Source organism: Balaenoptera borealis (genome assembly GCF_965194805.1).
Source record: "Balaenoptera borealis genome assembly, chromosome: 19".
NCBI lineage: Eukaryota > Metazoa > Chordata > Mammalia > Artiodactyla > Balaenopteridae > Balaenoptera > Balaenoptera borealis.
This window is the reverse complement of record NC_138878.1, coordinates 58759140-58786458: the sequence shown is the minus strand read 5'-3', so window position 1 is coordinate 58786458 and position 27319 is coordinate 58759140. Positions and strand designations below refer to the sequence as shown.

Here is a 27319-nt window from a genome sequence, read left to right as displayed (position 1 = left end):
TTTTACATCTTTAACTCTACTTCTGTTTTGTAACTCAGTTCATTTGTACCATTTTTAAAAATAAATTTATTTACTTATTTTTATTTTTGGCTTCATTGGGTCTTCGTTGCTGCACGTGGGCTTCTCTTGCTGTGGAGCACAGGCTGTAGGTGCGCGGCTTCAGTAGTTGTGACTCATGGGCTCTAGAGCGCCGGCTCAGTAGCTGTGGCGCACGGGCTTAGTTGCTCCGCGGCATGTGGCATCTTCCTGGACCAGGGCTCGAACCCGTGTCCCCTGCATTGGCAGGCGGATTCTTAACCGCTGTGCCACCAGGGAAGCCCCTTTTGTACCATTTTTTAAGATTCCACATATAAGCGGTATCATACGATATTTGTCCTCTTTCTGACTTCACTCAGTCAGACTGATATTTTTTATCATCAGTCTCCCTGTTAGATGGTCAGATCCATGAGGGCAAAGACCATGTTTGTCTTGTTGCCTGCTGTGTCCTCAGTGACTAGAACAGTTTGCTGAATGAATGAATGCCAGTCACTCTGCCCAGGAGACTCACCCTTTGACCAACCGATCTTGGATTCGACATTTGGATTTCAGCTTAAATGTCGTTACCTCCAGGAAGCATTCCCTGATTACCCCAGGTTAGATCTCTCCTCCTGTAAGAGCCTCACAGAGCATCCCATTCTGCTCATTTATCACAGTGGCATGAGTTTAATGATACTTATTTGCCCCATTGTGTGTTTTCTGTCTCATTTCCCTCCTAAAGTGTAAGCTCCAGGACGGCAGGGACTTCTGTCTGCTCTGTTCCCTGCTATATCTCCAGTACCTAAAAAAGTACCTTGCACACAGTAGGTACTTAATAAATGTCTGTTGATTGGGGAATAAATATGATCCCCAGAAGCTGAATAATGGAGGGGTTCAGAGTATGGGTTCTGGCATCAGTATGTTTCAAGTTATAACTCTACCACATGTGCGATCTTGCTTAGGTAGTTTAACCTCTATGTGCCTCAGTTTCTCCCTCTGAAAAATGGGGATATTAACAAAGCCTATCTTACAGAGTTATGTTGAGCAATAAATGAGATCATATAGTTTACTGGTCATTATCACTGTTAGCCATGACTATTATAACTGTTATCTGGTCCTTCTCTGGGCCTCAGTTTTCCAGTCTGTAAAATGGGGGCGGAGGGGGGGGAAAAAGGGCACACAAAGGGCATGACCAGCTCAGAGGACCTGAAACTCACCCTTGTACCTGCTCTCTCTCAATCTCTCTCCCTCTCTCTCTTTCTCTCTGTCTCTCTCTCTATGTGTGTCTGTCTGTCTGTCTTTCTCTCTCTCTCTCTGTTTCTCTCTCCTGCAGAGGCTCCAGAGAAAGACATGCAGCCAGCCTTGCTCAGGACCGCCATTCCTGGTGGGGGCATCGCGGGGATCACATTGGGTGTCCTGATCGGCGTGGCACTCACAGGGACGGCCGGCTACTTCATCGGGGTCTTGAGGTCCCAGGTATCAGCTCTGGGCTCTTCAGTGGTCACAGAGCTGGGACTGAGTGTCTGGGGAGTTCAGAGGGGGCTGCAGTTCTGGGAGCTGTGTGGGCAGGGAGCTGGGGTATCGACTGGGGCTGGTCTGCAGGGGAGGAGTGTGCCCCAGGACCTGGAGACCAGGACTGGGGCTGGGGGTGGGACACTTCTCACTTGTCCCAAGTTTAGTGTAGTGATTAGATCTTGGGCTCCCCAGTTAGCAGAAGTGAGCTCAAATCCTCTGACATCGCCTTCTAGCAGTGGTGATCTTGGAAAAGTGACCCAACTCCTCCTGCCTCAGTTTCCTCATCTGTGAAATGGGGATAAATGTATCCATAGGATTGTCTTGACAGTTCACTAGCAACACTGGGGCTTAGCCAGTTTTTGCATTTGGTAAATGGTCACGAAATCTATTATTTTTAATAACATTGTTAAAGTAAATGTCAAATTATAACTAACACTTATATAGTGCCCACTAACTTCTAGCTATTATAATATTATATTACATCATTGTTAATCATAAATATTGCTAAATTACAAAGAGCTAACTGCACCAGTCATAGTTCTGGATTTACTCATGAAAGCCTTCCAACAGCTTTAGGAAGAAGCTGTGCATATTATTCTTTCCAGTTGAAATGGAAGCTCACAGAATCAGAGACTTGCCCAGGGTCACCCAGGATCTGCACTTGACCTCATATGCCAAGCTGCCGCACATGCAGAGAGACCTGGGTTCAAGTTGCTGCTCCACCATTTCTGGGCTTTTGTCACCTTGGATGAATTCTTGTATATCCCCTGGGTCCTTTTATACTGCATCCTTCCTTTTCTCATTTATACTGCTCCTGCTTTTCCTACACAGTGGGCACAAAAAGTCAGTGGTACAAAACTGAATTTCCCAGGTGCTCCAAGAAGACTCAGCTATATGACCCTGGAGAAAAACTTCACTCTCCCCTCTGGGCCTCAGTTTCTTCATATAGAATAGATGAGAGCTAGACAGGAATCTCTTTTTAAACAGAGTAATCATTTTGAGTAGACTTCTCACAGTAAGTTTTACAAGTTTTATTATCCTCTAGGACAAAGGGCACAAGCCCCATAAACTCTAGGCTTCTAAATGATCAGGGTTTTCATCACAAGGTAAGCAATTCCAATAAACATTTCCAATGGTGACTGGACAGGGTACCAGTTAGGATGCATTCCACTGCAAACAAAATATAACCTGGCTCACAGTGGCAAAACCCATAACTGTTACTTTGCAAGGTGTCCCAGGCCTCAGTGAAATCCTTCCATTCATCCCTCCATCCTCAGTTTGTTGAATATCCTCCCCAGCTTGCTACCTCATGGTCTCAATATGGCTGCCTCAACTGTAGATATCCTGCCCTCACACCACATCATTGTGGTAGGCAGAAGAGATGCCCATGCCCCAGTCTGTGAATATGTTATGAACCTGTTACATAGCAAAAGGGACTTTGCTGATGTAATTGAGGTTACAGACTTCAAGATAGGGAGAACAGTAGCCTGGATTACCCAGGTGGGCCCAGTTGAATGACATGAGCCCTTCAAAGCAGAGAATTTTCTCTAGCTGGAAACAGTGGAGAGGTGCGGCAGAAAGGGAAGTGGAGAGATTCCAAGCGTGGGAGAGATTTGTTGCGTGTTGCTGGCTCTGAGACGCAGGCTTCATGTGCAAGGACAGGGGAAAAGCCTCAGGGGCTAAGAGTGGCCCACAGCTGGCGAAATGGGGACCTTGGTCTCGCAACTCCAAGGAATTGGATTCTGCCAACAAACTGAGTGAGTTTGGGAGCAGATTCTTCCCACAGCCTCTGCAAAAGAGACCAGCCGGCGACGGCTTGATTTCAGCTGAGAAACCAGCTGTGCCAACCTGGACTTCTGACCTTCAAAACTGTGAGATCATGAATTTGTGTTGTTTCCAGCCACGAAGTTTGTAATCATTTGTTACCTCAGCAGTAAGAAACTCATATGGTTATTTAAATGCAGGAAGCAGGGGATGGCTCCTTGGGACCCTGCCTCCATTTTTTCAGAAGTTAATTAATTCCCAGGAACCTCTAGATGTCTGTGTGTTTCACCCTTTCACCTCCTTCAAGTTGTTCTGGATACTGTATCGAGACTCAGACCACCCGATTTAGTCCTGCATCCATGCGCACCCCAGCACTCTGACTCCCTTGCCCTGATCCCCATCACTTTCTAACATCATAGCTAATTCAGTTATTTATTATGTATCTTGCTTATTGTTTGTCTCCCTCCATCCCTCCCCCATCCTTGCATAAAATGTAATTTCTTTAAAAGCTGAGGTCTATATTTCATTGCTAAAAGCAGTGCATGTTATCATCTAATTAGGACAAACTTAAAATTGGGCAAATGATGCATATTATATGAAATCAGTATTGTAAGGCCTGCTTTTGTAATCAAAACTGAGAGATTGCAGAACGCTGTACCGGTAAATATCCCTCCCCTTTCTAATACCGTGTGTTAACCTGTTTTCACGGAGTGGCTAATCAGAATTGTCAGGTTCCCACATTCTATTCAATTTAACCAATATTGGCTTGTTTTTTTTCCTAGTGAAAGCTCGGTTTTAAAACATTGTGATACTGACACAGGGAAGTTGATACAGTATTTGTATCTATTTTTATGATTTTTTTTATTGGGGTATAGTTGCTTTACAATGTTGTTAGTTTCTGCTATAGAAGGAAGTGATCAGCTATATGTATACATATATCACCTCCCTCTTGGACCTCTCTCCTAACCTCTCCTGCCATCCCACCCATCTAGGTCATCACAGAGCACCGAGCTGAGCTCCCAGTAAGCACCTAAAATAGTGTCTGGCACTAGTAGAGATAAATAAATCTTTGCTGAGTGAATGGTGGGGGGCAGCCCTAGGGCGGCAATATGGGTTGGAAGGTCAGCAGAAGTCACGCATGGGAAGACACAGCTGTGAGCCAGCCTGCCCGGCTGAGACTGCTAGGTGAGGGTGTGGAGGCGGGAAAGACCTGGGTTTATTTTCACCTGTTAGAAAGAAAGTGAAAGTTGGGCTACAGGAAGGAGACAGAAAGTCCTTCTTTCTTGTAGGGGCAGGAAAAGACAGAACCTGCCATGGGGAGGGGTGTGGGTAGGTGGGGATTTAGGGAGAGAAAACCTTGTTCCTTATGAAGGGGCAGATTTGAGAAGCCCACTCCAATGGCAGCTGTGTCCTCTTGGGGGGGGGGCGGAGGGGAGGAGGAGAGGGGGCCCCAGGGCGGGTGGGACAGAGCAGAGGTAGTCAGGAGAGAAGCCTGGCTGAGGAGTGGGTGGGTGATTAGAAGACTCAGATTTTTCGGGAAGAACAGGATGGATGGTGGAGACCTTGAATGCTGACTTGTCTACACCAGGTGCCCTCAGCCCAGGAGCCATGGAGTTTGGGAGTGTGCTGGGGTAATGTGGTCACAGGCGTTGATGGATCTGGGTGTACAGAGGAGATGAGACTGGAGGTCTCCAGAAGCCACATTGGGACCTTGGAAGGCGGTGCTCACGGAGGTTAAGAGGCAGGTAGACCAGAATCCCTGGCCTGAATCAGGCAAGTCATCACAACTCTGTAAGCTTCAGTGTTCTTAAATGAGATGGAATAATATTATCGCTTACCCTACTCTACTTTTCACTTTTCCACAGCATGTATCACCTTCTAATATCCCACATAATTTACGTACTTGTTAAGTTTATTGTTTATTGTCTCTTTACCCACTAGAGCAGTATTTTCTGTCTGTTTTGTCCCCTGCGTTCTCCCCAGAGCCTAGAGCAGGTGCCGTTGGTGCTCAGGAAGTGTGTGCTGAATGGCTGAGTGTATACCTTCCTCACAGGGGCCGCTGTGAGTATTACACCACGCAACAGTCAGAACACCTAGAGGGGATTCGCACGTACTGAGCGCTTACTCTGTGCCAGGCGCTGTTCCCGGTACTTTCCCAGCGTTAACTCCTTTGATCCTCACAAGTTTCTTGTGAGGGGAGATTGTTGTTTATGTCCATTCTGCAGATGAGAACACTGACACACACGGGGTGACATAACTTTCTAAACAAACCACAGCTGGGGTGTGGAGAACTCAGGCCACAGCTTTCGAAGAGGCAAAACCATTACCATCTCCATCTTATAGCTGAGGAAAGTGGCCACCAGAGAGGGGAACTGAGGTACCCAAGGCTACACGGTTTGCAAGTGGAGGAGCCAGGATTCCAAACCCTGAAGTTTGGCTCCAGAGCTGGTTTGCTCAGCCTCGTGCTTCGTTGGAGCAGATACTTGGTGACTGCCTGTGACATGAACGAGATCCAAACAGGGGCAGCAATTCAAGGCAGCTGGGCAAGCCGAGATCTCTTTTCCTCCATGCCAAGCTACCCCTCATGCCCTGTGTAATCACTGTAGAGTTTTCTCAGCCTTATCTTGAACCACCTACCCTCTCACTTCCTTTCTTCTGGAGCCACTTGAATTTCCTTCTGTGCCTTCAACTCAGCACCTTCTCATATGCCGCTCCCTCTGCCTACCAGAGTTACCCCCTGGCTCATCCCTGCATCCTCCAGGTCTCAGCTCTGATGCCCCCTCCTCCGGAAAGCCATCTCTGATCCTCAGGCTGGGGCAGGCACCCACTCTGGTTTCCCCCACCCCAGCCCTGCCCACTCCGAGTCATCGCTGACTAGGGACAGGTCTGTCTCCCCTGCTGGACCTTGAGTTTGTGAGGGCAGGGCTGGGGATTTCTTGGTCACTGCTGTGTCCCAACACTACTAGACACAGGAATCAGCCCAGAGGAAGAGTTCGGGGAATATCTGTTATATGAATGAATGAATGAATGAATGAAGGTAAAGAAAACATGGATTAAAGGTAGTTCCCTGACCTGGTTGATTACGTTCAATCTTGGTTTTTTTAATGCTCCCAACAGCTTGTCTTGCCCAAAGGGATTTTTTTTTTTCTAAAAAAGAAGAATTAACTGTCATATACTGAGCCTTTTTTATGTCCTCCAGGTCTCAGCTCAGATGCCTCCTCCTCCAGGAAGCCTTCCCTGCCCCCTCCCCACAGGCTGAGTCAGGCACCCCTTGGGGCTCTCCCCGCCCAGCTTGCTCTGTGCCATCCTGCCCTTCTGACTCCAGAGCCTTTGTTTATGACCAGGATTCCATTTCCCAAGCATCACTTCAGCTCATTTAATATTTCCAGGCTGCTCATAGTGAGCTTGGCACTGTTTTGTTAAGCTCTTGACAGCCAGGAACCACCATTATTGATTTTATTGTTAGAGCTGTTGACAATGATAATCTTAGTTCCTGGTCCCTTTAACATTCTTGAATTGTCCCACCCTGGCACCACCTCCTCCTGGCTGCTCCCTCATCCTGGCAAAAACAGCGAGGAGGGGGGCTGGGGGTGGCAAGGGGCATCATTCTCAAGGGGATCCAGGGCCAGAGGGCGGGGCTTTCTTTCTCCTCCCCCACCTTGGGGGAAACCCCAGGCTTCCCGGGGCTTCTGTTCTCTCCGTGCTGGGAGGAGGAAAGTGAGCCCTTGGGTGGAGGGCGGAGGCGGAGCCCAAGTCTGTCCAGGGAGCCACTGTCATCCAAGTGCCTTTGAGTTTGAGTTTGCAGCAGGGCAGAGGGGAAGAGAGGGGAGCTGGAGGGACCGCAGCTGGAGTGAGGACGGCGTCTGCGTGCACAAGCCGGGGAGACAGCTTGGTGCCGTGAAGTGAGCCCATGGGGTCCGCTGACCTACGGGGCCACCGCTGGGCAGAACTCCTGCTCTCGGGTGAGTGCGCTGCTCCCTTCAGGTGGGACGCGGCGGGTGTGTGTGTACATTTGCACGAAAGAGACACAGAGAGAGACACAGAAATAGACAGAGACAGAAATAAACACAAATACAAAAGACATTGACAAAGGGAGACAGAGGCAGAGACAATGACGTATGTACAGAGAGATGGAATCAGAACCACAGAACCAGAGAGAATCAGAGAGAAAGACAGAAATAGAGTGAAAATAACACTAGAAACTGCACCAGAGGGAAAAACAGAGAGAGGCAGAGAGGAGAGAGGGAGACAAAGGAAAAAGAGCAAGAAAACTCTTCAAAGACACACAGAGAGAAATAGATTCAGGAAGAGTCAAGGTGGGGAGAGACAGAGACACAGACCCAGAAACGGAGCATAACAGAGAGACAGGAGTGAGACAGGCAGAGAGAAGATGTGCCAGCCCTGAGAGGCCAGGGCACGCATCAGGACGGGGGATGGATGTGAAATTTATGCTTAAAGGGCATCTAAGGCAAAAGGGAGAAACTAGAATATTTTGATTAAAAAACAGAAACAGATTCACAGATGTAGAAAACAAATTTATGGTTACCAAAGGGGAAAGCAGGGGGAGAGGGATAAATTAGGAGCTTGGGATTAACAGATGCGCACTACTATGTATAAAAGAGAAAAACAACAAGGTCTTACTGTACAGCACAGGGAACTATATTCAATATCTTGTAATAACCTATAATGGAAAAGAATCTGAAAAAGAATGTATAATACATATGTATGTATATGTGTGTGTATATATATATTATACATATATATGTATATGCGTGTGTATATATATATTATACATATATATGTATATGCGTGTGTATATATATATTATACATGTATATGTGTGTGTATATATATTATACATATATATGTATATGCACGTGTATATATATAATACATATATATGTGTATGCATGTGTATATATATATTATACATATATATGTGTATGCGTGTGTATATATGTTATACATATATATGTGTATGCGTGTGTATATATATTATACATATATATGTGTATGCGTGTGTATGTATATTATACATATATATGTGTATGCGTGTGTATATATATTATACATATATATGTGTATGTGTGTGTATATATATTATACATATATATGTGTATGCGTGTGTATATATATAATACATATATATGTATATGCGTGTGTATATATTATACATATATGTATATGCGTGTGTATATATATTATACATAAATATGTATATGCATGTGTGTGTGTGTATGAATCACTTTGCTGTACACCAGACAGTAGCACAACACTGTAAATCAACTATCCTTCAACTTTTATAAAAGCGTCTTGGAGACAAAGACGTGATTTTGCAGTGTGTGGTGTGCAGAGGTGAGGGCTCAGCCCGGCTTTGCTGTGTGGCCCTGAGACCAGCTCTCCCCTCCGGTCGGAGCTTCCTGGCTGAGCCCGGCAGGCTGCAGGGGCTTTGCGGTCCTCCTGGGGACGGGGGTCTGACATTTATCAGCCCCATCATCTGTGGGTTTTTCTTTGAAATCTGCCTCCTCCTGGAGAGACAGAAGACAGGGCCCTCTGGGGAGGGGGCAGGGGGAAAGGGTCCAGGTGGAGGATTTGCAGAGAGAGAAGTTTCCTCTTTCAGATGGATATGATGAGGCCCACTGTTGATGCTTTCACTCACATTCTTTCATTTATCCTATGACAGTTATGAGGCGGGAACTATTATTACCCTTGTTTTACAAATGGGGAAACTGAGACTCAGACAGAGGACATCACTTGCCCAAATAAACAGCAAAGGTGGGATTCAAAACCCAGGGAGTCAGGTTCTGAGCCTATGGGCTTTACCTCTAATAGCATTGAAGATAGAGAAATACAAGCACAGGAAATAATAATGATGATAATAGTGATAATTACAATAGTATAATACTATGGGACTTCCCTGGTGGTCCAGTGGTTAAGGCTCTGCACCTCCACTGCAGGGGGCTTGGGTTTGATCCCTGGTTGGGAAACTAAGATCCTGCATGCTGTACAGTGCAGCCAAAAAACAAACAAACAGTAGTACTAATAATAGTGACTGACACTTACTATGAACTGTCATTATCTGATATCAGACCTCACAATAACCTGATAAACTAAGTTCTACTATTCTCCCCATTTTGCAGTTGAAGAAACTGAGGCTCACAAAGAGAAAGCCCTTTGCCCATGATAATAGAGAAAGTAAGCAGCAGAGTCCATATTTGCTCCCAAATATACTAAGAGCCCATGCCCTTAACCTGACTGAGCAGGGGATGGGGCAGTGCTTGGGCTAAACTGGGGTCATTTGAGGGGTAGAGAAGGGCATAGCTGCCAGCCTCTGTTAATTGGGCTGATGGTTAGGGCAAGGGGGGAATGTCAAGGTCAGCTGCACATGAGCATGGCTGCTGGGGTTGAGGCTCCCCATCTATGCCCACAGCCTTTAAGTTGCCACAAAACCGTGTGCAAAATGGCCAAATGGAAAACTGGAAACTCCTACTACCTTGTTCCCTTTTCTTCCCCTGTGCAAGGGAAATCTCTGCCTGAGGGCAAGTATGAGGAAGTACGAAAGGTTAATTTCTCCCATCAAAGATAATAAAAGAAGTTCCCCTGTATCAGGGGTTGGCTCTGTGCCCATCCCTGGACCAGAGGAATTGCATGGTGTTGAGAGCGCAGTCTTTAAGGGCTGGCAGGCCAGGTTCCAGTTAGCTTTTGACACTTACTATCTGGTCTTGGAAAGTGACTTCACCAACCTGAGCATTCGTTTACCTCCCTGTGGAAGGGGGAAGCTGACCATGCATCTCCCACGGAGTGGGCATCGTTGGAGAGAGCACAGTAACCCTCAGGAGACCCAGTTAAAAGCTTGACAGTGTTCATTACCACCCACAACAATCCTAGGAGGCAGATGATATTATTCCTGTTTTACAGCTGGGGAAATTGAGGTTCAGAGAAGATAAAAACATGCCTCAAGTCACACAGCCAATAAGTAATGGGTAGAAGTCAAGCCTCTAGGGGTGGAGGGCCCCGTCTGTGACCTCAGGTCTCCCTCCACTTAGGAAGACCATAACTGGGCACCCCCAACACACCTCTTCCTCCCTGAATGCCTCCTCTTTCCCCTCCAGCCTCACTTTTGACCGTGTGGAGCCTGCCAGCTGCAGCCCAGCTCACCCCTGATGCCAACCTGCTTAAAGTCACCCGAAGTGAGAAGGATGTTGTTCCGTCTATATTTGGGGCCCCTTGGTCACCCTAGACTCATGGTAGATTCAGGGCACAGAAAACAAGGCTGTCATGCTGATCTCCGTCTCCACACCTCAAGCGCCCATCAGGGTTCCATGCCCAAAGTCCCAACATGACAAACCTGATTGGCTCACTCAGGGTTGGGCAACAACTGGTCCGATCATTTGTGTCGAAGCTGGCGGTGGGGGGGGGAACGTGGTAAAGATGTGGGCTGTGGCTATCAGGGCTGTGGGTGGGGAAGGTTGGCTAAGAAGTGGGTAAGGGGACCTGTCTGTCATGCATGTTACAAGCTTGACTTCTTTGCATGACCCATTGTCATATCCCATACCCTCCATTTTATTTGTACCATCCCATTTAATGGGCCTGGGAGAGGGGAAGTGAGTGGCCCAAGATCACACCTAGAATGGGAAGTAGATCCAGCATTTGAGCCCATTCATGGAGCTCCAGGGTGTCTGCATGGAATTCCAATCCACCCCTGTTTCTCTGGGTCCCTCTGTGACTATATCTTGCTTGGTCTTCCTTTATCTGTGTCTCTGCCTCTTGTTTCCCTCTCTCTATTTCTCCCTCTGTAGAATCGCTGGCCAAGCCCACCATTTCAGTCAGCCAGGGCACAGCCATAGAGCACAAGGAAAATGTGACCTTCTACTGTGGCACCAAAGATGTCAACATTACCATCTACTGGGTCTCCAACAATCAACCCCTGGTGTTGCATGAGCGCATGCAGCTGTCCACAGATGGCAAGACCCTCACCATCTTCCCTGTCCAGCGGGAAGACACCGGGACTTACCAATGTGAAGTTTGGGGTGTCCTCCAGGTCATAAGCAGTGACCCCACCTTCCTGGTTGTGAACTGTGAGTCCCTTTCCATTCTCCCAGCCCCTCCCCAGCACCCACTTCCTTGGTGATCTCGTTCAGTCTCGCAGCTTTATTGTTTATTTCTTTATTTAAATAATTTATGGCTGTGTTGGGTCTTCATTGCTGCGCGCGGGCTTTCTCTAGTTGCGGCGAGCGGGGGCTACTCTTTGTTGCGGTGCGCGGGCTTCTCGTTGCGGTGGCTTCTCCTGTTGCAGAGCATGGGCTCTAGGCGTGCGGGCTTTAGCAGTTGCAGCGCGCGGGCTCAGTAGTTGTGGCACACGGGCTTAGCTGCTCCGCAGCATATGGGATCTTCCCGGACCAGGGCTGGAATCCGTGTCTCCCTCATTGGCAGGCGGATTCCCAACCACTGTGCCACCAGGGGAGTCCGCAGTCTCATAGCTTTAAATACCATCTGAATGCGGACTTGTCCACGCTTTAACTCCAGACGTATAACTGTTTGATGTCTCTACTTGGATTCTCCTGGGAATGTCCAGCTTGACATACCTAAAACTGAGCTCCTTAACTTTCGGAAGTTTGATCCAAAATATTGCCTAGGTAGTGGTGAGGAAAGAGCATTTGCTGGCATGCTTTAGATATTTCTTCCAATCCCGCTTTATCCAGGGATGAAGCTGACATGTCATCACTGTCAGACTCTTGCATCTCCTTTGTAATGTTTCCAGAGCTTGAGTGGGGAGAAGAGAAAAATTAATGTTTATTGACTGTCTAGGTCCCCCTAAGAGAGCCGTCACTGACGCTATTACTGCTACAATTGTTCTCTTCCTCCCAGATGGTCCTGACCCTGTCAGAATCAAGGTGGAGCCCGGGGTACCCAATGGGGAGGCAGTTGAAGTGATAGAGGGCAGCAACGTGACCTTCTCGGTGGAAACTCAGTCTCACCCACCCGCTGCCTATTTATGGGTTTTCCCCAATGACTCCAAGCCCATCACGAGCTCGTTTCTCACCGCAAGCACATTTACCATCTATGCCGTGTCCAGGGAACACGAGGGCACGTACAGCTGCTTGGTGTCCAACAGTGCCACCCAGCTGTCCCACCTGGCTACTCTTAAATTCCACGTCCTTGGTGAGTCTCTTTCCCCTATATTCCTCTCCTTTGTTTCTCTGAGAATCAGAGCTACACCAATATCCTAGAGTTTGAGGAGGACCCAGTGGAGTGGGACTTCCCATGTGGCTGGTGGCAGATCGTGGCTCTGGCCACAGGCAAGGACCTGGGTCCTGGCTTGACACATCCTCTCCAAGGCCTTGTAGGCTCTCTGTGGGGCGTCTGTCACTTGATTCTCTGCAAGTGGGGGAGGCGATTCTCTATACATACAAACACTGACACAACACTCACACACCCCATACACACATAGGGACACACACACAAATAACAATCACACATGCAGGAGACTTCTCTGGCAGTCCCATGGTCAATACTCCACGCTTCCACTGTAGGGGTCACAGGTTCGATCCCTGGTCAGGGAACAAAGGTCCCGCATGCTGCACAGTGCAGCCAAAAAAAAAACCAATCACACATGCATAGCACACTCACACATGTGCACCACAGACACATACAACTCACACACAACACATACACAACATACAAAAGCACAGAATACACACACTCACACAAGATACATATAACACGTACCCAACAGATATACACAATACATGAAACACACAGTACATAACGCATCACAGACACACAACACATACACATACCATACACACAAACCCACAACATGTACATACCACGCACTCACACATATGCACAGCACATACACAATACTCACACACAAAACACAGGCACATATCTCACATATGGAGCAAACAATACCACAGGCACACAACATATTCTCCCGTAAAACACATACACACAAAATGTAATATGCACACAATAGACACACACACACATCATAGACACTCAACGTCCTCATGTACAACACAGAAAACACCCCACATACCATACGTTCAACACTGTCAACACATGCACAATGACACAGAACACACACACAATGCATAACTGTACTACACACACAATTTAGTGATACACAAAGCATATATGCACACAGTACAATATATACACATACCACATACACTACCACAGACACATAACATATACTCATGCACAGAAAATATATACACACACAATACACACTCACTTGCACACAAAGTACCTATATATACACCACCATACCTCACAGTCACAAAACATATACACACAACACACACATATAAATAGACACAAAGCACACACTCACACACAAAACACATCCACATACCACACACTCTCCATACACACAAAACCCGTAACGCATTCACATAATTGTCACACAACACACACTCATACACAAAAGACTTAGATGTACCACCCACACAATATAGTCATATGCAAAACACATATACACACACACACCACCCACAACATACACACACAGCCCTGGAAAATTCTGCGGGCCCCATATGGGTGGGAGACTGACAGAGGGACCCTGGACCCCATCCTGTTTCTCTATGTGTTTCCAGAAAGGCTGACCAAGCCTTGCGTCATGCCCCCGAACCAGACTCTCATAGAGAACGCCAGCCTGGTGGCCCTGACCTGCCAGACCACCCATGAGAGAGCTGCAGCCCAGTGGTTCCTGCGGGGCCAGCTCCTTCTGCCCAGCAAGCACCTGGTGCTGTCAGCTGACAACAGGACCCTGGCCATCCATGGCCTTCAGCGCAATGACACAGGGCCCTATGAGTGTGAGGTCTGGAACTGGAGCAGCCGGGTGCGGAGTGACCCCCTCAAGCTGAACATCAGCTGTGAGTCGCCCCGAGCCGGGACCTTCTCCCCCTCCCTTCTCCCTCCCCTGCTTCAGTTCTTCCTTCCAGCCACTCATTCCATAATTATTGAATACCTGCTCTGTGCCAGGCATGTCTGGGCACCGGACAAGACAACCCTCATGGAGCTTATGTTCTAGTGGGGGAGACAGACCATAAACAGCTAAGCAAGGGAGATTCCTAGTGTGTCAGATGGCACTAGAGGCGGCACGAAAGACAGGCAAGGCTGGGACACTGGGGAGGTGTTGCAGTCCTAGCTGGGGTGGTCAGGGGAGGCTTCCCAGAGGAGGGGGTGTTTCTGCAGGAGGAGGCCGGGAGTGAGCCGTGCAGCTAGCCAGGGGAAGTGAGTTCCAGGCAAGGGAACAGCACATGAGATGGGGCTGTGTTTGGCATGTCAGAGGAATGCAAGGAGGCCCAGGTGACCAGAGAGGTCAACTATGGGAACAGAAGAAGCTGGGAGAGTGAGGTAGACCACACAGGGTCCTGCGGGCCATGGTGAGGACACTAGGAGCCACAGAAGGCTCTGAGCAGAGGAGAGAGAGGATTAGACTTGGGTTTGCACAGGGTCTCTCTGGCCCTTGTCTAGGGGCTGGAAGCAGGGGAGACGGACGAGGTGATAGAAAGAGTAGAAAGAGTTGTGTTTGTCTGGGTCCATGGAGACAGATCTCAAGATGAGATTATACGTGCCAGGATTTTATTAAGGGAATGCTCCTGTGCAGAAAAAGGAGGGAGGGCACCTCAAAAGGCTGGGAGGGCCATCAGACTGAGATCTAAGTGTGACTCCGAGTGAGGAAGAAAGGGGGAGAGGGTTGGATGGGAGCGTGTGGCCTGCCATGTAGTGTAAGGAACATCGTCAGGACTCTCGGGGAGCCCATGTCTCCCAGGAAGGGGTCTGCCTTAGTTTCCCCAACACACTCAGGTACTGGCAGGGTGCAGCCCAGGAAAGGCCTGGGGGTACAGCAGCTGGGCTCTTGGTCAATCACACTCTTACCATTGGAGGTCTGTGAGGCACCCTCTCGTGGTGGCCACAGTCATCCATCAAGAGATGATGGGGCTGAGCCAGTGGCAACTGTGGGTGATGAGAAGTGGTCAGCCATGAATATATTTTAAATATCAAACTCACAGGATTTGCTGCTCATTGACCTGAAGCAAGAGAGGAAGGGAAGAGTCAAGAATGACTCCAAGGGTTTTTTTTGCCTGAGCTACTCAAAGGATGAAGAAGCCATGACCTGAGCTCGGGAAGACTGGGGGAGAAGAGGTCTCTGCAGGGAGAGAAAGTAGGGGTCCACTTTACATGTGCACACTAAACAGCAGGGGGATAGAGAGACATGGCTTAAATACATTGCTTTTCCTTCCTTCCTTTTTTTTGGGGGGGGGCCGTGTTGGGTCTTAGTTGCAGCATGTGGGATCTTTCCTTGCGGCTCGCGGGCCTCTCTCTAGTTGTGTTGTGCGGGTTTTCTCTCTCTAGTTGTGGTGCGTTGCACGCAGGCTCCAGGGCGCGTGGGCTCTGAAGTTGCAGCATGCGGGCTCTCTAGTTGAGGCACGTGAGCTCGGTAGTTGTGGCGCGTGGGCCCAGCTGCCCCACGGCATGTGGGATCCTAGTTCCCCGATCAGGGATGGAACTGGCATTGCAAGGTGGATTCTTTCCCACGGGACCACCAGGGAAGTCCCCTCCCTTCCTTTCTTGCTCTCTCCTCTTTCCTTCCAACTCTGGTCATGAAGCCAAAAATGTCTATTTTGTTCTCTCTGTATGCTGAGCAACAAGTAAGGCACTTGATGATAGCCGTGACTTTCAGAGCTCACAGCCTACTCAGGGTTGGGAGATCAATAATCAGGCAAAGAAAATACAGTGTGATAGGTCCTGCCATGGGACCAGAGATTTGGGGAACCCAAAGGGAGCCCCCACCCAGTCTAGGGGATGTGGGAAGGCTCACCATGAGAGGCGGTGTCTACCACAAGACCCGAAGGACACGTAAGTTAGCTAGGTAGAGCAGACTCAGGAGAATAGTGTTCCAGAGAAGGAAGAGAATATGCGATGACTCTGAGGCAATGGAATCTCCAAGTAGGATCTTTTTTTGAAAACATCTTTCTTGGAGTATAATTGCTTTACAATGGTGAGTTAGTTTCTGCTTTATAACAAAGTGGATCAGCTATACATATACATATATCCCTGTATCTCCTCCCTCTTGCGTCTCCCTCCCTCCCACCCTCCCTATCCAAGTAGGATCTTATTCCAGGATTGAAAGTGGGAGGTGTGGAGAGGTGAGTGGTGGGACTGGAGGGGTCTACAGGGACCCTGTGAATGAGTTCATCAGCCTTGGGCTTTGTCCCAAGGACCCTAGGGAGCCATGGAAGTTTCTGAGCAGGGGAGGGATAGTGTCAAGTTTGTACTTAGGAAGACACTTCTAGCTGCTGTGGGCAGGATTTGAGAGCAGGACGGGGAGACCAGGATGGGGGCAAATGAGGGATCCTGATGGCCATGGGGTTAGGATGGAGAGAAATGAACAGATTCAAAGGATATTTAGGGACAAGGGCAAGATTTCCCTCATCTCCTGGAATGTCCCAACTAGAACCTCTTTGCATCCTTCTTTCCAGTAGTTCACATTAATTTCAATGAGACAAGACTCAAACTCTTGGTTTGCATAAGAAATCCAACAGCCATTTTCTTTGTTTCCTTCATGTCTGTGGGAGGAGAGCCAAGTACCATTGGTCCCCTTCTGGCTTAACAAAGAAAATCCACAAGCATCTCTACCTTTGTGAATACATGGAGATGTAAATTTAGATATTGTCACCGGGCTGTTCGTTATTAAGAGATTCCATCAGAACTGTAAACATTTTGGAAGTTAGAGGCTACATTCACAGGACACAGCAACAATTTCTGAAGCCTGGATGTCTTATAAGGCTCCTTTGTTAGAATTCACTTTTGCAATGGCAGAGGTTTTTGTTTTTTATTTTAATTTTGTTTTGTTTTGAATTTTCCCCCCCTCCACGTTGTGGACTACAATCTGTTTGCTCGGCAGCTAAGGAGGAAAGGGGAGCATTTTCTCTTCTCTTGCTGGGATTCCTTTCAACAGCAGTTGAAGAGCCCTTGTTTTCCAGGCTACAGCCTGGAATTCCCTTAGTTAGAATTGAGAAGGAAAAAAAAAAAAAAAGGCAGGACTTCCAATGTGGAATTGAATGGGATGAAATAGGACATCTCGCCAGTGGAGGATGGGTACATAACATTTGGATGCGCACACAGATGGCCCTGATCGAGTGGACATCACCAGGGGTTCGACGTCCGAGGTGGTCAACACCATCAGGGCAGAGCTCAACTCCAGCCTGACCCTGCAGTGTTGGGCTGAATCCCAGCCGGATGCTGAGTTTCACTGGACCCTTGAACCCTCCACGAGTGTCTGTACAGGGGAACAGCTGGTCATCGAGGCCCTGACTTCGGAACACCAAGGGATTTACAGCTGCACAGCTTTTAACTCTCTCACCCAACTGGCCCGCTCTGCCTCAGTCCTGGTCAGAGTGATAGGTGAGTCTTTCAGGTACACCTTCTCCTTGGGTCCAGGTGACTTTTCCTGATGCTGGCCTCAGCAATCTGATCTTCCCTTACCATGGGCTGGGGTGTGGCAATGACTGTCCTGCAAGGGCAGGTTCCTAATCCGGAGCTGTTGAATCCCAACTGCTAACACTCAGGCTCTAGAACCTCTACTTCCTACCTGTGTGCCCTGGTAAACTCTCCAGGCTGCTCTGAGCCTCAGTTTTCCTATCTGTAAATGGGGCTTATGATGCCTACCTTTCAGAATTGTTTAGAAGCACAGTGAGTCAGGGAGATCACCAATGAGAGAAGGAGTGAGCTGATAGGTGGGGTCAGGAATTATATTAATAACAACCTGGGTGTGACTGGCAGAGAGCCCCTGTATTTCTGCCTTGAGTTCTTGAGAGGGCAACATAGTGTCGCTGTTTGCCAGTCGCTGTTCACATCCTGGCTCCAATGCTGTGTGACCTTGGGCATGCTACTTAACCTCTCTGGGCCTCTGATTCCTTGTCTGTAAAACAAACATAATAGTTGTGTTTACATCAAAGCGTTGTTGAAGATTACTTAACATTTGTAAAGTTCTTATGGCAGTGCCTGGCATATTGTGTTTGCTAAATAAAACTATTCTTTTTTTTTTTTTTAATAAAACTATTCTTTATCGAGCCTGTGTCACACCCTGAAGCAAGCCTTTCCATATATATTATCAGCAAACATTTCTTGGGTACTCTTTGCCAGTCAGCTATGAGGCAGGCCTGTTGGTATTTCCACCGTTCAGGAGAGATTGAGACTTAGAGACTAAAGCCCCATCACTAGGGTTTAAAAAACCGGCTGGCCATCTCAAGAGCAGTGTTATTGTTGTTGTTTGGCCGCAGGATCTTAGTTCCCCGACCAGGGATCGAACCCGGGGCCCCCTGCAGTGGAAGCGAGGAGTCCTAACCACTGGACCGCCTGGGAATTCCCACAAGAGCAGTGTTCTTAGTTGTCTGCAAAGTAGAGGACCCCATAACAGCTTTCCAAATTACCTCATTCAGTCTTCAGAACAGCGCTCTGGTCTTGTTAAGACCATTTGATGGATGAGAAACAAAGGCTCAAAGGAGGAAGCAGTGAGTTTGTTTGATGCTCACAGGGATGTTGTAGGGTTTGAACTGGATCATGTATGAAGGGCTCTTGGAGCTTAGAGCTTGGTAGATGGCAGCTTCTGTCATCATCATCATCATCGTCATCATCTTTGCCTCTTATAAAGCACCTCCTAAGTGTCGGGCACTGTGCTGGTCCTTTTACATGTGATCTCATTTAATCTTCTCAAAAGACTGTAGGGTTACAGATTACTATGCTTGTTTAACATTTAAAGAAATGGATACTCAGAGAATAAAACCAAGAACTCCTCAGGCATCTAGGAAGCCCCCTCTTGCCCCTCCAAAGCAGAATCTTTTCCTCATACCCCTGACCCTCGTGTGGCTGCCTTCTTCATTCCTGTGGCTGGACTTCACCGCTTTGAGAAAGGTTCTGGGCGAAAGTGGGATGGGTAAACAGTAGGCCAATGCTCATGATAACAACTGCCATTTATTAATCAATCACTGGGTGCCAGGCATGAACACTCGTGATCTCATTTCATCTTTGCAACATCCTTATGCAGTGGGTACCATTTCCCCCACTTTGCAGATGAGGAAATGAGACTCAGGAAGAGTAGTTACTTTTGGCTGTGTCCACAGGGCCCCAGAGAGTCAAAGGTGGCTCACTCGGGGGAAAGCCAGGTTTCTGGTTGCCAAAGCCCTTTTCTGTCTCTGAAGGCCATGTTTGATCCATCATCCTAATTAGTAACATCGTCACAGCAACATTGACTGATCACTGTAGGTCTAAATACTTTACCTACATTGAACATACTGAACATTGCATATGCTGAACATGAATACGTATATGTTTAATCTTTTCAGCAACCGTATAGAGTAGGCTTCATATTATCTCTCTTTACAGAAGAGCCAATGGACCTACAGAGTGGTTAAGTAGCATGGCATGGCCAAGGTCACACAGCTGAGATGTGAACTTAGGCTGTTTGACTCCAGAAATGATTCTATTACTACCACAAACTTCAGCTTCCCAATGGCTGGAAGACAAGTGCTCATCAAATTATCAAGTGGAGATAAAGCCACAAACTTGGGAATGGGGCTGGGGACAGGGATGAGGGTGTGTCAGGCCGAGGTCCTGATTCTCTCTCCTTGCCCAGGTCCCGGGTCATCTCTCTCTGGAGGGGCCATCGCTGGCATTATCATCGGGATCCTGGCCGTCACTGCTCTGGCCACAGGGCTGGGCTGTTTCCTCTACATCAGAAATGCCAAAGGGTAAACCTGGGAACGGGAAAGGGGGTGTGGCCCACAGGGGACCTGACTGGCAGGAGTGTTGCTGACCTTGGTGCTGAGTGGTATCCATGGCACGTGGGGAATTGAGAGGGTTTGGCACATTGCCCAAAATGTACATGGGATATAGGCGGAGCCTGTGCAGATGGGCAAGGTCTGGAGGCACAGAAGAACGAGGGTCTTGGGTTTTCAGGCCCTCAAGGAGAACGACAGAGGAACCCACCTATGAGGCCACGACACCCACCTCTGAAGAGGGTCACCTTGCAGAGCCCGGTCGCAGTAAGTGACCCATAGCTGATGCCCAGGTCAGCAGTGAGGTCTGAAGAAGAGGCTGGTGCACAGAGCCCAGGCCTCTGCCCCCAGCTTACCCCCAAGTCACTCTGATATCATGGGCAAGCCCTGTACTCTCAGAGTCTCCGGGTCCCCATCTGGAAAATGGATGAGATTGGAGGTAAGAGCTCTGAGGAGCTCTGCCCGTTCCAACAGCCATAACACAAATAGGGCAACGTGCTGCCATTCTTTTCTTCCCCACTCTCAGAACACTTTGTTAATTGAGTGCTATAAACAGAGAGAATCAATCACAATACTCCTCCCTGCTAAACTCAAAACCAGTCTCAAAGTCCATGTCAACACAATGCCTCTGTCACCCTCTGCTAATGGATGGGAATTGACCAAAGGCAAAATGAAACATCTTTGTCATGTCTGGCCTACGATTCTGGTATGATGGGCTCATGAAGTGGACGTCCCCTGGAGACTCTCCAATTCAGCTCAGTTTTACAGAGAAGAAAACCAAGGCCAGGGAGGACATACGATAAACCCAGGCTAAAGAGGACCCTGGTATAACTGGGGCTAAGTCTTAGACTTCTGTTCTCATCTGTGTCATCAGACAGCCTTAACTAACCCAGAACTTGATTTCCAGGACATTCCCGGGTTAAGATCACTGGAGATGTGATGGGGGGTCCTGGGGAGAAAGGAAGGAAGGTTTCTGCCACATCCTTCCTGGGGATAGAAGTGACCTGGGCAAATTGCCCCTTCCCTCCTATCTCTTCCTAACTCCAGCCCTGGGCTGGCATTCACTTTCTCTAGACTGGTGCATGCCTATGTATGCCAATGTACCCGACACTCAAGGACAGATCCAAGTCATAAAGGTGGGTAATGCTCCAGAGGGGCCCTCTCTGTTCCCCCAACTGTCGGGCCCTTTCCCAGCCCAGGAGGGCTGTTACAGTCCTACCTCTTGGGGTTGGGTGGGGTTCAGGCATATGCCCTTGAGGATGCCCAGTGGCAGCTTGGGTCTCTCTGCATCTCCTCCTCTGCTTTCTCTGGGGATCTCAAGACCTTCCATGGCTTTTTCATCTCTTCTCCTTGTCTTCTTTCTCTTCAACATGACAATGCCTAACCTGGACCCACTCTGGGAATCAGAAGGGATGTAACTGCCTCTGAGGCCTAAGCTATTTCCAAGAACTTCCAGGGGTGGCCTTTATCCCAAGCCCCACGACCTCTTCACTACTTTCTTTTCCCCCAGATGCGGACACTAGACCCTCCAGAGCAGTTCTATGAGGTAGGTTGGCCCAGCTTGATTTTATTAAAGAAGCTGCAAGCTAATACAATCTGAGAATGTTATATTTGACAAGCCTGAGAAGTCATCTTGTCTAGATCCTTCATTGAGCGTTGCAGGGCCAGGAATGAGGCGAAAGCGGCTCAGAGCCTCACAGGGAGCTGGGTCAGATTCTAGGACTCTGGCTCCTATACTGTGCTGCTTCCGTTTCCAGTGCTTGGAATTGGATTGCAAATGAAGTGGCACTGGCCTAACAAGTGATGGGGTGCAAAGGAAGTTTTGGAGTAGAGATTGCAGAGGTAGCCAGGTGAGAAGGAAGAGTTCTGGGCCCGGGGTAGGGCCCTGGGTCCTAAACCTATTTCTCCTTCTGATCCTTTGTAAGAACCGGGTCAAATCTCTTTGTCTCTGCATCTCTGAAGGGTGAAAGTTGGCACTTTCCAGTTGCTGTGATTCTAAGGCAAACTGTGCCTGTGGTCCCTAACTGATCTCTTTGTTCACTTCAAGAAGGAATCACCTTCCACAATCCATGGGGACTATTCTCGTGGCCCCGGGAAGCCATCGCCCAAACTTGCGTTGCATCCCTTGGTCCCAACTCTACCAAAAGAAAACACAGAGTCAAAATATGAGGTACTTTTATGCCACACTGAGTCTTTGGACAGATGGAGAGCTGCCACTAATCTGCGTTTTCCTCCTTGCTAAAGAATCTGTAGGATAAACTATCAAGAGATTTCCTTCCAAAAATCTTTTCAATCCCATTCCACCCATTTCCATCCTATCACTTTCTGGTTCATTTCATTCCATTCCCTTCCAATCCACTCCATTTTACTCCATCCCACATTTCCATCATATTTATTTTCACTCCATGCATTTCCTTTCTATCCATTTAACTTCATTTCCTTCTCACTTAATTCCAGCTATTTCCTCTCCATTCCAGTTAGTTTTATTTTTCCATTCCATTCCACTCCACTCCTCCCCACTCCATGTCTTTCCATAAAATTCCTCTTACTTCCTTTTCATTTCTTTTATTCCTCTTATTTCTTCCCATTCCATTCCTTGTCATCACTTCCCACCCACCCCACTCAATGCCATTCCTTTGCATTCCATCCCACTCCACTCTGCTTTATCTCACTGTGTTCTGTTCATCTCTTGCTTCTTTCATTCCTTTCCATTCTTTCCCACTCCTCCCTATTACATTTTATTCATTTCTATTTTTTCCTTTTATTCCCACCCCATTCATTTCTTCCACATTCCATTACTGTCTATTTTATTCCTATCACTTTCCATTTCCATACCATCACTTTATTTCATTTCCATTCTTTTCCTTCCCATCCCATTTCATTCCTGTTCTTTCCAGCCACATATTTAATCCACTCCATTCATTCTATTTCCTACTATTCCACTCCTTTCTAGTCAGTACCCTACTTATATGCATTTCCATTTGATTGGCTTTTGTTTCATCCCACCACCTTCCATTTCTTCTCATTCTGTATATTTCTTTTCCATTCACTTCATTGTCTTTCCATTTCCTTCTTTCTTTTCTCTTCATTTCCCCTTCCTCATCCCTTCCCTTTCCATTCAATTCTGTTTCATTGTTTTCTATTTCCTTTCATTGCACTCTCTTCCCTTCTATTTCTACTTTTTAGAAAAAATTATCTTACTGAAGTATAGTTGATTTACAACATTGTGTTAGTTTCTGGTGTACAGCAAAGTGATTCAGTTATACATATATATAATAGTTTGCATCTGCTAATCCCAAACTCGCAATCCACCCCCCACCCACCCTTCTATTTCTTGTTCATTCCTCTTTAATCCATCTCACTCTGTTGTATTACATTCCATTCTGCTCTATTACCTGTCAGATGAACCATTCTCAAAAGATGTGAATGTCTATATATCTTAGGGTTTTTTTTTTAAATAAGAAAGACAAACCCCTTGAAAGTAGTTCGGATTAATTAAAGTGTGGATTAATTGAGAGAACAGTGGGGAATCTCAGATAACTCAATGTCAGAAATTACTTGGGGGCCTCATGGGGACTGGAATCAGGAAGTTTCTCTCTCTTATGTTTGCTCATTTTTGCTGATCAATGAATTTGTTCCATTCTCTTTGGTCCAGATTTAATTCCTATGCAAGCTTCCTGGTCACTACTCCTCTATAATTTCAGATTACGTATGACAACATCCTCTACTACTATTTAAAGGTTTCTAGGTTCAGATTCTTCAGAGGAGAAGCAACTTACTCCAGCCATTGTATGGATCGTGCTGACATTTGTCAGCTCTCCAATTAGCTGTGAACTGGTACAAACGTAGCCTTCTAGGTCCCTCTCTTCATCAGGGTCTGGGGAAAGGAGTCGCATTTGTTTCCTTTTATCAGTAGAACAAAAGCTCTTCCTGGAAATCTCACCCAGTGCACTTCCTCTTGTATCTCCTTGGGTCAGAATGCTGTCACATGGTATTTCTTCTTGCAAGGAAGGCTGAGAAAATGAGATGTTATCCTTCCCAGTCTCTTCAATAGAAGCAGGCAAGGGAGAAGATATGGGGAAGAGTGTCAGGTCAGCCCCCTCAGTGTCTGCTACATTCTGAAGGGATGAGAAGGAGCAAACAATGCAAAGCGTCTGGAGTAGAACATTCTGAGTTGAAGGGCATCAAGTGAAAAGGCCCTGAAGAGAATGTCTTTGTTATCTGTTGCTGTATAACAGATTACCACAGACTTAGTGGCTTAAAATAACAGGCATTTATTATCTCACAGTTTCCTGGGTCAGGAGTCTAGGCACTGCTTAGATGGGTCTTCTGCAAGGCTGCAATAAAGGTGTTGGCCAAGTCTCAGGTCTCATCTGAGGCTTGACTGGGGAAGGATCCACGTCCAAGCTCATATGGTTATTGGAAGCATTCAGTTCCTTGCAGGCTGTCATAAAGAGGGCCTCAGTTTCTTACTGGCTGTCAGCTGGAGGCTGCACTTTGCCATGTGGCCCTCTCCATAGGCAGCTCACAACATTGCATCTTGCTTCTTCAAAGCCACGACAGATGTCATGCTCTTATAGAACAGAATCACATACATGTAAGCATGTACATCCTGTCACCTTTGCCGTATTCCAATGGTTAGATGCAAGTCACAGGTCTTGCCTTCAAGGGGAAGATTACATAAGGGCATGAATACCAGAAGGTGAGTATAATGGGGGTCACCTTAGAGTCTGTCCTCCACAGTGGGGAAGCATGGGCCATTCCAGGAATGGAGAGGTGCCAGCGTGACTGAAATACAATGAGAAAGGAGGAAGACCTTCAGAATTTTCAAGGATGGGGAAGGAGAATGCCAGAAAGTTTGGGTTCCTACAGCAAGTAGCCCAGGAAAGCCCACCTAGAAATGGAACTTACCTTTTCTCTTTGTGTAATAGGTGCTTGTGAATCCAGAACACAACATGTACTGCCAAATCAACCCCTTCATCTAACAGAAGCAGAGATCTTTTCTCCAGAAATCCTAGAGAAGCCATGCTTAATCATACATTCAACGACATTTATTGCGTACATATTATATTCCAGCCATTCTCTTTGTAAACCTTGTGACATTCTATTTCAATGTGTTTTTCAGGCTCTGGACCCTAGCTCCCACCAAATCTTAAGCTTTTGGCTCATGTTTCTTTAAAAGCAATAGAAACAAGGCAAAAGCGGCCTAGAATTAGAGGGCCAAGTTCTGATACCCAGAAGCAGGGGATGCCATAGTATTCGCTGCATCCCAAACATGGGCAAAGACTATTGATGGACACAGCAACCAAGGGAGAAGTGTGAGTCTGAGTCAGCCAGAGTAGAGCATGGGATGTATGCACGGGTCAGACGAGCAGTGTCTTTTCAAATCGTGGTAGAGGATAAGGAACAAGGAGCTATTAAGAGATGACGAGAGAAAACATAGAATGAAGCATGGGAATGAGGCACCTGGGGAGGCATAGACATGAGATACTTAGAATCCCGAGGGGCTCAAGGATGGAGATGTGAGAATGAGATTTGCTGAAGGTAAAGAGGAGTCAAGGATGACCCCCAGGTTTCTGGCCAGAGCAACTGGATGGCTGGCAGACCACTTTCTGAAGCAACAATGGGGGAGGAGCAAATTTGGGATAGAGAGGGGAAATCAAGAATTTGATTTGACACGTCAAGGATCAGTTGGAGAATCAAGCAGGTAAACGTTCATAAAAGTCTAGATAGAGCAGGGCTTGTCACTGGGATTTGAAGTTATGGGGCTAGATGAGATCTTGTGTCAGGGGTCCCCAGGACCACCCTCAGGCTCGATGATTTGCTAAAAGGATTCAGAGGACCTAGAAGTTGTCATACTCGTTGTTATGGCTTATTACAGCAAAAGGACAGAGGGTAAAATCAGCAAAGGGAAAAGGCAAATGAAGTGGAGTCTGGAGGAAACCATGCATAAGCTTCCAAGGGTCCTTTCTCTGTGGAGTCACATGGGGATTCCCACGATATGTGACAACACATGTGAAGTGTTGCCAACCAGGAAGGCTCACCCTGAATTTAAATGTCCACGGTTTTTACAGGAGGTCAGTCACTGAAGCTTCCGACCCCCAGCAGGAAAGCAGGTGTGTTCACTATAGATCACATTGTATAACTATCTGGACAAACTGGTACGGGCATGCAAATACGCTTCTACCAGATAGAACATTATAAAAGCTCAGTTCCCAGAAGCTGACCAAGAACTAGTCCTTTGAAACAGGCCTTTTTGGGGGAATGTGCAGGGTTTGAGCAACTCAGGCCTGCTGAGTTAACCCTTCCCCCTACAGATCCCAAAGAGACTAGATAACACAGAGAAGAGTAGGGGCTGACAAACTAAGCACTGGTGCCTCCAACATTTATAGTTTGAGGTAGAGGATCAAGCAAAGGAAAAGGACTGTCCTTTTTTTTTTCCTGCCGAGAACTTCTTCCCAGCTTTCCTCCCGAATATCCTAAGGACAGGTCACACTCTCCCTCTCCCTTATCTTTATCTTTAAAGCAAATGAATTTACAACCCCCTTGCTCTTCAGTAGATGTTGAGTCCTCACCCAACTCCTTGCCAGTAGAACCTCGGTATGAAACTTGGGTCTCAGCCAATCCCCAAACAACTGAGAGAGAAATCTCTGTGTTAGTTGGGCATCTTTGTAGAAGGAGTTCCTGTTCCACAGTAGTGGCTGTTCCAAAGTCCCTATAATATTCAGGTTAGGTCAGGGATTTGGGTGCTCCTGGAAGTAAACATTACCATTTGTTCATTTTGAAAGAAAAAAAAAAAGACCAAACAAAAGACAAAGTCAGTTTTAAGTTATATATTACTAATGCTTTAATGTCTGAATATCTTGAAGTAAACACCCACACACAAACAAGTGAACAGGAAAGAAGGAAGATGAGCTAACACTCAAAGCACCCCATCGTGATTTTGTCCTATTTGTACTGAATCTGTAGATCATTCTGCAAAATCTGACACCTTTACAACACAACCATTGTAATGTGGCATTTGTACATCTTTTATCTCTCTCAGTAGGGTTCTGAAGGTTTCTTCTAATGTCTCTATACACCTTACTAAATTTATTTGTAAGACTTTTTTTTGCTTCTGTTATGAATAAATGTGAACCTTTCTCTGTCTTGTTTGCAAACTTAGCATTGCTTGTGTAGAGAAAAGATATTGATGTGTAGGCAAGGGGCAAAATAATGTAAAAGTTAAGAGCATG

The 27319-nt window shown here is 47.0% G+C and overlaps 1 protein-coding gene across 6 annotated transcripts; it reads left to right on the top strand.

Annotated features, from left to right (window-relative positions):
- Positions 1-1323: 1323 nt before the first annotated feature.
- Positions 1324-27232, top strand: CEACAM20 (CEA cell adhesion molecule 20). 6 transcript variants are annotated; one of them, XM_082368480.1, is made up of 12 exons: positions 1324-4623; positions 4883-7256; positions 10407-10484; positions 11094-11372; positions 12163-12456; positions 13896-14174; positions 17434-17712; positions 19943-20057; positions 20266-20351; positions 21159-21220; positions 21595-21630; positions 25016-27232. In XM_082368480.1, the coding sequence occupies exons 2-12, from the start codon at positions 7205-7207 to the stop codon at positions 25067-25069; spliced, it is 1614 nt and encodes a 537-aa protein (XP_082224606.1). In that variant the 5' UTR covers positions 1324-4623; positions 4883-7204; the 3' UTR covers positions 25070-27232. The 6 variants fall into 6 exon arrangements, with proteins under 6 accessions (XP_082224606.1, XP_082224605.1, XP_082224602.1 ...); XM_082368479.1 differs by having other exon boundaries at positions 21132-21220; XM_082368476.1 differs by lacking the exon at positions 25016-27232 and having other exon boundaries at positions 1324-3401; positions 4287-4623; positions 21132-21660.
- The last annotated feature ends 87 nt before the right edge of the window (positions 27233-27319 follow it).

Coding starts and splice junctions, on each gene's coding strand:
- CEACAM20 (XM_082368476.1), top strand. CDS start 7,205: ATGGGGTCCGCTGACCTACGGGGCCACCGCTGGGCAGAACTCCTGCTC. Junction 14,175..17,433: donor CCTCAAGCTGAACATCAGCT/GTGAGTCGCCCC, acceptor ATGCGCACACAG/ATGGCCCTGATCGAGTGGAC. Junction 20,352..21,131: donor CCTTGCAGAGCCCGGTCGCA/GTAAGTGACCCA, acceptor TCCTAACTCCAG/CCCTGGGCTGGCATTCACTT.